Source organism: Rana temporaria, chromosome 7 (genome assembly GCF_905171775.1).
Source record: "Rana temporaria chromosome 7, aRanTem1.1, whole genome shotgun sequence".
Lineage (NCBI taxonomy): Eukaryota > Metazoa > Chordata > Amphibia > Anura > Ranidae > Rana > Rana temporaria.
In genome coordinates, this window is record NC_053495.1 from 188,450,842 (window position 1) to 188,465,647 (window position 14,806).

Sequence of the window (14,806 nt, forward strand, 5' to 3'; positions counted from 1 at the left end):
CAGAGTGCCAGTGACTGTCATTGGCTCTCTGCTCTGTCCTCCAGGATTTACTGGATCACTGGGCTATGCAGGGGGTGGAAGTGGCTGGCTTGGGCTCTCGGCAGCATCCAACATTAAAGTGGGATTTCTCCAAAACCTGGACCGCCTCAGATGTCCGCCGACAGTGGTCATGTCACAGGAGTGCAGAACTAAGTGCAATCCTGTGGTCTGCAGGAGAAGTAGGGCCAAAACAGCTTTGTCCTTTAATGCCTAGATCCACTGGCCATAATTAGTCAGCATGCATTGATTAATTTATTAGTAAATGTGTGCCTAATTTTCATGTCTACACGGGTATAGGGTGACAAATGTGCAAGAAGATTTTTTTTCTGTTTTTTAAATTAATTTATAACTTTTTTTTTTGTAATTGTATCTAACGATTACACAATCAAATAGATGGCACTGCAGCCTGAAGGTGAAAGACTAATTTTGTCTAATGACACACAAACTTTAACCTCCAGTTCTCAGAGGGAATGGTTATTATCAGGTCTATAGCATGTGGCATCGTGGGCAACGTTAAGACAGATTGTGAGCTCAAAGAGGTTAAAGGACTTGTAGGCTTTTACATAATTAACCACCCTTCCCAGCGACCCAATCCAATCTAGAGCCCCCCATTTCAGATTTTTACTTACCTCTTCATGGTGGTGATGGTCTCCTCTGGTGTTTAGTGCCTTGACCTAAAATCTACTGTGTTGCTGCGTATGCCTAAGCATTGACTCCCTCTAGACTTGAATGGGGCCATACTTGTAACATCTCTACTCTTAAAGCATGTCAGGCCAAAAACACTAAACACTGGAGGAGTCCACCACTGTCACAGAGAGGTGCATACGCATCAGAGTGGGGGGTTCTACATTAGGTGGCTGGGTAGAGTGAATTAATCGATTTTAGGTTAAAAGTGAACTTGTCTTTTAAAATAACCAATCCATAGATGATTCCAGAAAAGGGCTCGGACTCACCAAGTTTTATCTTTTTCTGTGAAAGTTAATATTAAAAGAATTGTACACAGTAGAACCTTTGTGTGTAACTGGAGAGAGTTTGACTCTTTCTTGGAAAGCTTCTTCAATGTGCAGCCAACACCTGTAAAGAACTGTAGTAGACATACTAAAAGGATAACCAATTTTTTCAGGCTATGAATGCGCTATTAACCTGGAGCACCTCTATTTCCTAGTTCATTGATAGGAAAGGTCTTATGACAGATACTACTGGAGACCAAATGGCGTCTATCATGAGTCTCCCTCTGTTTAGAACATTGGTTTCCCAAGTAAGTGTTTTCCATTGTGTGCCTCCGGTTTCCAGTCTGGTTGGAAAAAGTTGATATTAAAGGTCCGTGCCCAGTTGGCAAAAACTTTTTTCTCTGTGATGAAGCGATGGTGACTTCCTTTTCTGCCTCGCTCGTGAGAGATGTACATTGTACACTCGTCTGGTCCCATCAGTTCATAATAATGGTAGGGCACCGTCGTGTGGTTGGGAGACCTGTGAACAAGAAAGAAAACAACATTTTATTTTGATGATGCTCAAAACTAAACTAACTTGTTTATAAGTAACCTTTTTCTGCCACCTGTCAGTGGCCATTTAAAGTCATCCTAAACACATAGTAAAGAAGTAGCACCATCTAAGTGTAGCAGTATAAAAGCTTTAATGGTCACAATAAGTAAATAACTTCACAGGATCGTGGTAGGTAATGCTCGTCGTTGATAATAGTCCCCGCTGTGGGTGGCCGGAGGATCCTGGAGGGACAGAGGTCGAGCCGGCATCATGTATGTCGCTAGTGGTGGGCGTGGCACAAATACCTGCTCCTTCCTCAGGCTAGGAGGGAGCCATGATGGAAGTTGGTATTGATGTGCAGCCGAGTAACAGAGTCGGACTGAGGCCACAGCAGACTTGGTTGCACATAAATACCAACTTCCAACATGGATTATCAACCTGACAAGCATTACCTACCACAATCCTGTGAGTTGTTTACTTATTGTGGCCATTACAGCGTTTATACTGCTACACCTAGATGGTGCTGCTTCTTTTCTTGTCTTCCCTGCAGAGTTACTTCTAGCTCCTTCACAGCAGCTGCCACCTAGCTAGCACTTTGGACTCTCCCCTATGTGACTGTTTTTACTAATTGGGTTTTGGAAATTATAGCTTCCAGTGTGCTCAATCTCTCCTCTCTTGCACTAAACACAGAGAGTTTAATTTACATTGACCGTTCTATTTCTGTAGGTGGATGATGACACTGTAATCATTTTAATTAAAAAGAAAATCGAAGTACCCTTTTCCTAATCAATATACAGCTATCACATGACCCAGTTCTTTCCCAGCCTGTCTGCAAGGAAACATAATTAGGAGGAGCTTCTAGTCCACTGCTGCTGGTCACATTATCGAAATATAAATAAAATAAAAGGACAGCCTTTGGAATACTGAGTAAAAATAAATAATACCAATAAACTTTTAAATTGTCATACAAATATATATTTGAAATCAAATTGTTATTATTTTTTGGCAATACCATGGAGTGGGTGGATTTTTGCCAGTCACAGGCTGTATCACGCCCCTCCAGCCTGTGTCTTAGAATAAGAGGGAGGTAAATCTTCTATCAATCAAGATGTAATATCCCACCCCTATTGTGTTTAGCTGGTTAGTGGGCATGGGAGGAGTGAGGGAGTGGACTGGCATTTACCACTGTGTATACACCCACATGACTCTATAGTCACATGGGCTGCTCAGATGTGATAGGGGGGAAATGCTCAGCATAAAAACTCACTGAAAACTGAGCATGTGCAGAGCTACCAACACTGCTCTGCAAAATCTCTAGATGAATTGGGGACTTGGATAGAAGGGGGAGATAGAGAGCAGCTGGATCCACTGGCGTAGGAAGGGGGGGGGCAGGGGGTGCTGTGGCACCGGGCGCGACATTTAGGGGGGCGACTTTCCGTGCCTCCGGCTAATTTTAGTTTCCCGTGTCACCGAGACACGGGATGTCCGGAGCGGCCAGCGGCCACCATGTGTAATGTCCAGCGCCCTGTGATTGGGCATATGGGGGTCATGTGAGGAGTGGGGCTGGAAGTCCCGCCTCCGCACATGACCGCCATACGTCCAATCGCAGAGCGCCGGGAAAGTCTGAAAATGGCGGCGGCAGGTATGGAAAGTGTGAGCCGCCGGCGCCGTCTTCCCCTCCGCTCTGGTGCTCCACTGTGTGGAGGCAGTTGCCGCATGGAGCGGGCTGCGGGTGGATGGTGCTGGCGGCCGGCGGGGAAGAGAGTCGGGACTCCGTCCGACGGTCCGAAGCACTTCTGCACATCCAGTGCTGGGGTCCTGTCCGTCCTGAGGAGAGTCCTGGAGAAGAGCAACACAGGTAAGGAGGATTCAGAGGATGGATTTCTACTGTAGGAGTTAGGTGGGTCAGTGTGTCAGTGCAGGGGTCAGTGTGTCAGTGCAGCGGTCAGTGTGTCAGTGCAGCGGTCAGTGTGTCAGTGCAGCGGTCAGTGTGTCAGTGCAGCGGTCAGTGTGTCAGTGCAGCGGTCAGTGTGTCAGTGCAGCGGTCAGTGCAGGGGTCAGTGTGTCCGTGCAGGGGTCAGTGTGTCAGTGCAGGGGTCAGTGCAGGGGTCAGTGTGTCAGTGCAGGGGTCAGTGTGTCAGTGCAGGGGTCTGTGTGTCAGTGCAGGGGTCTGTGTGTCAGTGCAGGGGTCTGTGTGTCAGTGCAGGGGTCTGTGTGTCAGTGCAGGGGTCTGTGTGTCAGTGCAGGGGTCTGTGTGTCAGTGCAGGGGTCTTTGTCAGTGCAGGGGTCAGTGTCAGTGGTCAGTGTAGGTGTCAGTGTAGGGGACAGTGTCAGTGTAGGTGTCAGTGCAGGGGTCAGTGCAGGTGTCAGGTCGGTGTAAGTGTCAGTGTAGGTGTTGGGTCAGTGCAGGGGTCAGTGTCAGTGTAGGTGTTGGGTCAGTGTCAGTGCAGGGGTCAGGTCAGTGTAGGTGTCAGTGCAGGGGTCAGTGTCAGTGCAGGGGTCAGTGTCAGTGCAGGGGTCAGTGTCAGTGCAGGGGTCAGTGTCAGTGCCAGTGTAGGTGTTGGGTTAGTGCAGGGGTCAGTGTCAGTGTAGGGGTCAGTGTAGGTGTCAGGTGTCAGTGTAGGGGTCGGGGGTCAGTGCAGGGGTCAGTGTGTCAGTGCAGGGGTCTTTGTCAGTGCAGGGGTCAGTGTCAGTGGTCAGTGTAGGTGTCAGTGTAGGGGACAGTGTCAGTGTAGGTGTCAGTGCAGGGGTCAGTGCAGGTGTCAGGTCGGTGTAGGTGTAAGTGTCAGTGTAGGTGTTGGGTCAGTGCAGGTGTCAGTGTAGGTGTTGGGTCAGTGTCAGTGCAGGGGTCAGGTCAGTGTAGGGGTCAGTGTAGGTGTCAGTGTAGGTGTTGGGTTAGTGCAGGGGTCAGTGCAGGGGTCAGTGTCAGTGCAGGGGTCAGTGTCAGTGCAGGGGTCAGTGTCAGTGCAGGGGTCAGTGTCAGTGCCAGTGTAGGTGTTGGGTTAGTGCAGGGGTCAGGGTCAGTGTAGGTGTCAGTGTAGGGGTCGGGGGTCAGTGCAGGGGTCAGTGTCAGTGTAGGGGTCGGGGGTCAGTGCCATTACCAGTTGAACTTTCACTTATACACGATCGGCGGCTCTATAGCCTGCCAATTGTGTATATGTGCTGGCTGCGTGCCCCCCTACCCCCCTCCAGTACTGCAGCCACCCCCCCTCCTGACCCCTCACCTTTAATCCCGGGATCCGCTGCCCCATCTGCGGCCCGGGACCGGCTCAGGAGGGTGTCAGGAGGTAAGATGGGAGGGAGTCCAGCATGTTCCTCCTTGCTGATCTCCCTCCAGGCTGTGAATGCAGAAGTGACGTGTATTACATCCGCATTCACCTGTCAGTCATCTGACTGCTATAGCCAGAGAGAAGAAGCAGATCTGTGCTTCATCAGCTTCTTTTGGGGTCCCCAGGTGACATTAGGGGTCCTAGAGACCCCTAATGTCTCCATAAAGAGGACCTGTCAGTGTACCTGTGCTATTATATAGGGGGGTTTTTATCTCCCTATATAATAGCAATGACATCAAGTGTAAAAAAACTATAAAAAAAAGTTTAAAAAAAAAGCTCAAATGTTTAAGTCCCCCATGTTTATGCACATATAAACATGGATGTTTATATAAGGGGGGGGGCGAAATTTTTTTTTCGCCCCGGGCGCCCATAACTCTGGTTACGCCACTGGCTGGATCAACCAGGTTTCTTGAAGAATACAGAAAATGAATCCCATAGGGTTTGATTTACTAAAACTGGAGAGTGAAAAATCTGGTGCAGCTGTGCATGGCAGCCAGTCATCTTCTAACTTCAGCTTGTTCAATTAAGCCTTGACAATAAAACCTGGAAGCTGATTGGTTTCTAGGCAGAGCGGCCCCAGATTTTGCACTCTCCAGGTTTAGTAAATCAACCTCATAGTGACTATAAACTGCATTTAATACAGCATTTATTGATAGTCTTAACCAGAAGGGAGGTAGGAGACTTTGTCTTGTTCATGTGATCGGCTCTCACAGTGGTTGCATGATTGAGAGCCTGTCCAGCTGGCTCCTTCTCACAAACGGAGACCAAGAACTGTAAGGGGTGGCTGGGGGGTGTCAAGGCCCACCGACGATGCCGCCACATATATGCATTACAGCGGTGGGTGGAAGTTAACAAAACAGGAAAAAAATAATAATGTACATTTCCACTAAATTCAGGCATTTTTTTCAGCATTTGGTGGATGCTGGACATTCAAACCACCTTACAAATGTTTATGACTCTCAAGGAAATCACAAAGGTGGAACACCCAAAGCTCTCTGGACAGTGATATGGGAGTAATGTTGGAAACTGAAGTTGAGAGAACTCAGTATTTGAGACATATGAGAAGCCAGGGGCACTTATAACTATACAAGTACCATATTTTGGGAGGACTAATCCTTTTAAATAAGGTAATTCAATTTAAAGATCACTGCGTGTGTAACTGATATTTGGGTTAAGCATAGATACATTTTTTTCCCTTGGGAACTGCTCTGACCATATCTCATCCCTGGAATTCTTAGCACTTTGTGCTGCCTGGAGTAGATCGACAGACTTGGGAACTCAGTTGGAAAGATCTCACCCAGGAGTTCCTAGGAAATGTAAAAAAGCAGTGAGTGCCTTTGTCCACCCAAATATCCTTTGAAGGACTCTTATGTGGCACCCACCCAAAAGATAAAGTTGGACCCACTCTATTAGACCAATTTGTGAATGCCATTGCTATTGCCCCTAGCAACCTGATTCAGTGCTCTATTTTTTTTTTCAGGAGATTAAAACGATGGGATGTGACAGGGGGCCAGATTCTGGTAGATCCTGCGGCGGCGTCGCGTAAGCTATTTGCACTACGCCGCCCCAACTTACAGGAGCAAGTGCTGTATTCCCCAAACACTTGCTCCGTAATTTGCGGCGGCGTAGTGTAATTGGCCCGGCGTATCCCCGCGTAACTCCAAGGGGGCGGCTTGTATTTAAATTAAGCGCGCCCCCGTGCCGATCGAACTGCGCATGCGCTGGGCTTAAAATAGCCCAGTGCGCATGCTCCAGTTCTCGACCGAAAACGTCAATGACGCCGACGTGTGCGTCATTGATGTAAAGTCGTATTCAAGAACGACTTAGGAAAATGACGTACCCGATGGGAAAAGACGACGCGGACCTGACGCCATACTTAACATGGCATACGGTGGACTGGCGTAAGGTTACCCCTCATATAGCAGGGGTAACCTTACGCTTACGCAAACGACGGCTACGCGACGCGAATTCGTTCGGGAATCGACGTATCAGGCTCATTTGCATAAACAAATGAGACCTGAACGTAAACGCCACCTAGCGGTCGGCGTTGTATTGCATTTAGGATCCGACGGTGTAAGTGATTTACACCAGTCGGATCCTAGCCTAAATCCGTCGTATCTTGTTTTGTGAATCCAAAACGATGATACGCCGGCGGGAAATTCGAATTACGCAGGTGTATCAGTAGATACTCCGGCGTAACTCTTCTGAGAGTCTGGCCCAAAATGCTTTTCTCCAAGCCTCTTCTTTCTTCTCCTCCATTTTTAATGGATTAGCTCATTTGACTACAAAATAAATTCTTATTCTTGCAGTGCATTAATTTATGTTGGTAAAATTAATGTTGTGGTTACAGGTTTTTGCTTATGTCAGCACAAAATAGAAGGCACACACTTTACATTTACAAAATGTCCTGCATGCGGTTGGCCTTTCACATATACGCGTGATAATCGATCAAGCAAAAATATGGACTTTGCTGTAACTCTGTTCGCATCCATTTATTTACCTTTAGAATTTAATTTACAGTACAAGAGCAAGCACAGATTTAAAGATTTTTCACTGACGATTTTATACCTGACAGCTTTTCCGGAATATATTATCACGGTAACCACTGTCACTGTGGCTTTTGAAGGGAACTGCAGGCTAGCCTCTTGCCTAAAGACTATGGCCCTGGCATTTAAAGGGGTTGTAAAGGTTCGCTTTTTATTTTCTAAATAGGTTACTTTAAGCTAGTGCATTGTTGGTTCACTTACCTTTTCCTTCCATTTCCCTTCTAAATGTTTTTTTTCTTTGTCTGAATTCCTCACTTCCTGTTCCTCCTCAATAAGGTGTTCAGTAAGCTGTTCTAAATGACTTTCCACCACTGCGGATGATGGTGGAAAGCTTACTGAGGAGAAACAGGAAGTGAGAAATTCAAACAAAGAAAAACAACATTTAGAAGGGGAAATTGAAGGAAAAGATAAGTGAACTAACAATGCACTACCTTAAAGGAACCTATTTAGAAAATAAAAGACGAACCTTTACAACCCCTTTAAAGGGGTTGTAAAGGTTGTAAAGGAAACATTTTTTTTAGCTGAAATTACTGTTTACAGGGTATAGAGACATAATAGTTAACTGATTCTTTTTAAATAATGATTAAAAATAGATAAAAACCAATCATATAATGTGCCTGCAGTTTAGTTTTGTTTTTTGCTGTTGTTTGCTGGTTCTCTGATGTACAGAGAGCCAATAGAGGGCAGTCAGCCAATAGAGAGCAGTGATACTTTGTCTAAAACTCCTCAGCACCAATTCAGTTTCGTTTACACACAGTAATCACACCTCCTTGATTAGTCACCACCGTGAGAAATCTCCCAGTACTGTGGTGATCAGGAAACAGACAACCAGGAAGTGTACAGAACAGAGAGGATTTACAGCAACATCAAAGCAAAAACGAACAATGAGGACATGAAACCAGGACTACAGTAAGGTAAAGGAAGCTATTTAGCTAAAAAAAAAAATTCCTTTAGTGACCCTTTAAGTGGTCTCTATTCTTTGGTCAGTGTGTACCTGGGGAACCTTGAGGCCCCGTACACATGTCCGAGGAACTCGACGTGCCAAACACATCGAGTTCCTCGTCAAGTTCAGTGTTGAAGCCGCCGAGGATCTCGGCGGGCCGACTTTCCTCATTGAACAACGAGGAAATAGAGAAAATGTTCTCTATTCGGCCCGACGAGTTCCTCGTCGGCTTCCTCGCTGAAAAGTGTACACACGACCGAGTTTCTCGGCAGAATCCAGCTCCGACCGAGTTTCTGGCTGAATTCTGCCGAGAAACTCGGTCGTGTGTACGGGGCCTTAAAATTGCTTTACTTCGGATTCGCATCTCCGGGAAAAACACAGACTCTGAGAACTGGAGGACCCAGATACAGATTTGAACCCTCTGGGCTAGATTCAGATAGGTTAGCGGATCTGATTTACGATCCGCCAGCGCAAGTTTTTGAGGCAAGTGCTTTATTCAGAAAGCACTTGCCTCTAAAGTTGCGCCGGCGGATCGTAAATCCCCCGGCGGAATTCAAATTCCGCGGCTAGGGGGCGTGTAGAATTTAAATCATCTATATCATCTGACAGGCCTCAAACCTTGAGGAACTTGGCGTGGGAGTCATGGAGTATACTAGACATCTTTTCATTAATCATGAGAGTCATACTATTCACCTCCGCAAACGAGACAGAAGGCTTCTTCCAGGCCCTTGCTATTGTACGCTTCGCAGCAATAAACAAATAGGTGGCCAACTTCTGCTGTTGGGCAGATCGCCAACTCCCCGCACTGCACCCCAGCCCCCCAGCGATCTCCAACTCCCACCACTGCACTCCAGCCCCCCACCTAGTGATCTCCACTGCACTCCAGCCCTCCACTGCTTTCCAGCCCCCCCAGTGCTCTCCATCCCCCCAATGCTCCCCAGCTCTCCCAGTGCTCTCAGGCCCCCCTGTGCTCATCAGCCCCCTGAACTCTCCGGCCCCCTGTGCTCTCCAGCCCCCCCAGTGTTCTCAGGCCCCTCATGCTCTCCACCCCCCTGTGCTGTTCGCCTCCTGTGTTCTCTGCCCCTGCTTGTGATCTCCAGCCCCCCCGTGGTCCACACCCCTTCAGTGCTTTCAGACACCCCTGTGCTCTCAGACCCCCTGTGTTCTTCAGCACCCCTTTACTCTCTGCCCCCCCCAGTGCTCTCAGGCCCCCCCTGTGCTCGTTGGCACTCTCCATCCCCTCCCAGGGCTCTCCAGCCCCCCTGTGCTCTTCAGCACCCCTTTACTCTCAGACCCCCTGTGCTCATCAGTAATCTCCAGCCCCTCCCTGTGCTCTTCAGCCCCTCTCTGTGCTCTCCAGCCCCTCCCTGCGCTCTCCAGACCCCCCATGCTCTCCAGGCCGCCCTGTGCTCTCTGGCCCCCCTGTGCTCTCCACCCCCGTGCTCTTCATCCCCCTGTGCTGTTTGCCTCCCATGTTCTCTGCACCTGCTTGTGCTCTCCAGCTCCCGTGGTCCACGCCCCTTCTGTGCTCTCCTACCCCCTCTGTGCTCTCCTACCCCCTCTGTGCTCTCCAGCCCCTCTGTGTACACCGCCCCCCCGTGCTCTTCGCCATTGTGTTTTCTGCCCCTGCTTGTGCTCTCCAGCCCCTCATGGGCCCTGCCCCCTCAGTGCTCTTCGCCCCCCCCCCCCCCAGTGCTCTCCAGCTCCCCTGTGCTCTCCAGCTCACCATGCTCTTCACCCCCTGTGCTCTCTGGCCTATATAGTGCTCTTCATCCCCCCTAGTGCTCTCCACACTCCCCCGTGTTCTCCACCCCCCACATTCTCTGCCCCCTACCCCCATGCTCTCCGTGCCTCCCAGTAAATATGCCATGGGCTGCTCAGTCATAAATGCCCGGGACTATTTTTTGTCCAAGTCCGGGCCTGGTAGTATGTATAGTGTCATAGAAAAATCTTATGAATATGTACAGTGATTAGTCATGTTGGAGGCGTAATGTTCTGTTTAGAGAATAACATTTTATTTTGGTCAAGTTGGATGTCTAGATAACGAGAGTTATAGAATTGTATTATGATCATGTACAGTAGTTGATCATGTTAGAGGTGTTGTGTTCAATATATAGCGTGGTATAGAATTATATTATAATCATGTCTATTGTCATTTGGAGGTACAATGTTCTATATATAGAGGGTTTTAAAATCATATTGTGATAATGTACAGTAGTCAGTCATGTTAGAGATGTAGGGCCAGATCCACAAAAACCCGTCACAACGTAACTTTTTCAATTTAAGTTACACCGCCGGAAAATTTCTATCTAAGTGCCCGATCCACAAAGCACTTACCTAGAAATTTTCGGCTGTGTAACTTAAATCCGGTCGGCACAAGGCGTTCCTAATTTAATGGGGCGAGTCCCATTTAAATTAGGCGCGCTCCCGCGCCGGCCGTACTGCGCATGCTCACGACGTCATTTTCCCGACGTGCTTTGCGCGGTTTTACGTTGCGCCGGGTTTTGAGAATCGCGACGGGCGTAAAAAAAAAATACGAGTTGCGACGGGAAAAAAAAAAATTAGAAAAAAAAAAGACGGCGACGCGGGATAGAAGGGTCTACTCTTACAAGGCCTAAACAATTTAGGCCTTGTAAAAGTAGCTCTAATATTGCGACGGCAAACTAATACTTACGGAGAAAAAACGAAGCGTAAAAGCTTTGTGGATCTCCGTAAGTGCTAATTTGCATACCCGAAGCAGCATTTTGAAGAGAAATGCCCCCAGCGGCGGCTGCGGTACTGCATCCTAAGATCCGACAGTGTAAGTCCTTTACACATGTCGGATCTTCTCCCTATCTATGTGAAACTGATTCTGTGGATCAGTTCCATAGATAGAAACAGGGATACGACGGCGTATCAGTAGATACGCCGGCGTATCCCTTTTGAGGATCTGCCCCGTAGTGTTTTATGTATAGCGTGTTATAGAATTATATTGTAATCATGTCCATTGTCATTTAGAGTAGCAGCTTTCTATGTATAGAATGTTAAGGAATATAATATGATCATGTCCTGTTGGGTAGATGGGACATCCTAAGTCTGTTCCACGTGTAACCAATCTTTTGCAGAATCTGCAAAGTTGGTATATTTGTAAAAATCCGTAAGTAGTATTTCTATTTATGTTTCCTGCCATTCCCTGACAATAGGCCGTGTATGAATTAACATATTCAGAAAATTAGCTTGTCTCAGTCAAATCTTGAATTCAATCTAAAAAGAATAACCTTTTTATTGTCTTTTTATCCTGAGAAACTTTTCATCGGTGTACAGATTGAATGAGTGTAAAATTCTTTGAAAACTGAGGATTTTTATTCAGCACTGTAAAGATAACATATAGTAGTTTTCTGTACGCAGCATAAAGGTTCAATAAATGGAGCAGAGGATTCAAAGACCTTGAAGATTTTACGGAACCTTGATGCTGTTCAATATATATCTGACTACTGAGGGGAAGTATTGTTGTTTCAAAAATGTATACACCGATTTTTATTTCCTTATTTAAGTATTACTAAAGTATGATTTTTTTTTATTAAAATAACAAACATGTTATACTTGCCTGTTCTGTGCAGTGGTATTGCACAGAGCAGCCCCCCTAACCTCCTTTTCTAGGGTCTCCCGCTGGTGATCTTGGTTCCTCCTCTGTGTGTCCCCATAGCAAGCCATTTGCTATGAAGACACATGGGCCCAGATTCACAAAGCACTTATGCCGACGTATAACTAGTTACGCCTACGTAAGGGCAAATGTGAGCCGGGGGATGTGTGCGGCAGACCCACGAACCAACATGCGCCTAAAAACAGGCTACATCCCGCCGACGTAGCTTGCACACGCCGGCGTAGGTTGGGCGCACATATGGGCTGGGCGCATGGTGCTGCTCCCATTGATTAGCCATTCAAACATGCAAATGAGGGAAATACGCCGATTCACGAACGTGCGTGTGCCCGGCGCATGCTACGCGAGATGCGCGTGAGTTGTACGTCCGGCGTAAAGTTATTCCCCATAAATGAGGTGCAACCCGGCAACAGACATGCACAGGTCTGCACCAGGGAACACAAGGCGGCGTATTGTGCGTTGGACGTGTGTCTGGCTGGGCGTACGTTATGTTCACAGTGTACGCGGTGATCCTGCGTAGCTTAGGCAGTTGTGCCGGCGTGGTTGTGAGCAGGCGCAGGGGGGTGCTGTGCATGCGTCCACGTCACGGCGCATGCGCAGTTCTTGATACGTACCTGTCTGGCGCTTGGCCCATCATTTGCATGGGGTCACGCCTCATTTGCATGGGGTCACGCCCACTTCCACCTACGCCGGCGTGCGCCTTCGAAACCCACGCCACACTGGCGCAGCGTTGGGAACACTGGCTTGCTGAATGCAATGCTTGCCTCTCCGCGCTACGTTGGCGTGGCATACAGTGTTTGCTCTACGGCGGCGTAATGTGTGCCTTGCTCTCTGTGAATCTGGGCCATGGTGTCTGCTAGTTCCCGAGCTATGTGTGTCTATGGAGCCACGCTTCATAGACACACAGAGGGGTATAGCCTCGCCCCCACTTCCTCTTCATTGCATTTGATTGACGGAAGCAAGAGCGAATGGCGCTGTGTGAAGAGAAAGAGAGGGGAAAAAGATGAAGCCGTGCACGGCACTGGGTCTTATCTCCCCTTTCTTACCCTTCACACAGGGAAGGGGGAGGACCGAGAAATATAAAATGTTTTTCACCTTAATGCAAACAAACAGCCGGGGCCAGCGTGGAACGCAAACGTCCCTGTTGCCGTGACGGTCACGGCAACATGAATGTTTGCATTCCATTCTGGCAGCGGCTGTTTTCCTTCTAGGACACCTCGGTTCCATCCAGAACTCCAGTGACGCCTCCCACCACGGCGCCCACCACAGCACCTTTCCTCTGGACAATGTGGGCTATACGGCTCCACCATCAGCTCCACTGACGCCATCCATCCATGCCGGCGGGTCCAGCGTAAAATACGATGCAGTTTGTTTTGCATTGCGGCATCCATGGTCAGTGTCCCCTGTTTGGATTCCCTGGTCTGACTCGCTGATCCATCAGTGCCCAAGCCAGCCCCACAGTCAGTGTGGTAACATTGCAATCTAACAATTTATTATCTTGTATTGTTTTAATCACTTTTTCAATAAATTGCCAGCCAGCTCATTTGAGAGCATTTGTGTTTTTTTTGCAGCCACCACTCACTTATTCATAACTGAAGTATAGCAAACTATGTTTACTACTTCAGTTTGTGAATGAACAATTAGGTGCCCTTGTAACAGAAAAAAAGCATGACAGGACCTCGTATAACGACGGCGGCTGGTCAGCAAGTGGTTAAAGAATGTTACCCCCAACATTTCATATTCCTGATCTGTGCCTGCCGTACCATGTACTTGTATGTAAAGGTATCCGGTTCTCTTTGTATTGCTTCCTTTGTGTGAAATACCTGGTGATCCTGCCAGTCCCCTTGCGTTCCTATTTCAAACTGACAATGCAAGGCATGAGAGTACATCCACCCCAGCATGGACAGTTTTATGGCTGTGATGGGATCACAGCTTACCTGTTCTCCAATGATCAGATTTGGGTTAACACGCAACCCCCTCCGCACAGCAATTCATTTAGAAGATCACTGTACTGCCATTTCTTCACCCCCAGCTCTCTAACTCACGAAGCTCTGAAAACCAAGCAATCAGTGGTGTTCGATAGCTCGGTTCTCGGTCTAAAGCCCTGTACACACGGCCGGGAATCTCGTCAGGAAAAAAACGTTGGTTTTCCTGACGAGATTCCTGGCAAGCTTTCTTGCTCACGCGTGTACACACGGGCCATTCAAAAGAACCACCGTTCTTTTGAATGGCAAGAACGCGGTGATGTCATCGACTATGACGAACATGCGCTTGTCACATTCAATGCCGTCGCCGCCATCTTGCTACACCCTACACTATGCCTTGTATGCTATCGAGCATGCGCGGGCTTACCAGGGCCAGGTAAGCATACACAAGATGGGGTTTCTCTGCAAAAAGCTCTCCCAGCAGCTTTCTTGCCGAGAAAACCGTGCATGTGTATGAGGCTTTAGAGCCAGCGGGGTCCAGATGCAGCATCCGACCAATGCTGTATCCACCTAAGTAAGTATAATTCTTAGAAAAAAAAATCCCTAACTTCTCTTTTAACCACTTCCCATCCGCGCTATAGCCAAATGACGGCTACAGCGAAGACCTGCTTTGCCGGGAGGACGTCAATAGACATCCTCCCCTTCGCGGCACACGCTGTGATCACCCAAGTCACTGAGACTCGGGTGATGACAGATCCGAGTAAGGGGCCGGTCCCAGCCCCTTACCACATGATCAGCTGTCAACAAAGCTCACGTTGTCGGCTGTTTCTGTCGCCAATCACCGGCTTAGGTGCAAGGGACATTGGTCCTGAAGAGGAAGGAGGCACATCTGCCTCATGTCT

General features: G+C 48.0%; 1 protein-coding gene across 2 annotated transcripts in view; it reads right to left on the reverse strand.

Annotated features, from left to right (window-relative positions):
- Window positions 1–389: 389 nt before the first annotated feature.
- Window positions 390–14,806, reverse strand: part of ST6GALNAC5 (ST6 N-acetylgalactosaminide alpha-2,6-sialyltransferase 5) — a 200,774-nt gene continuing 186,357 nt past the window's right edge. For both annotated transcript variants that reach the window (XM_040360669.1, XM_040360670.1), the window contains one exon: window positions 390–1,509. In XM_040360669.1, the coding sequence (XP_040216603.1) occupies window positions 1,278–1,509 (232 nt within the window). In that variant the 3' untranslated portion in view covers window positions 390–1,277. The remainder of the gene's footprint in view (window positions 1,510–14,806) is intronic.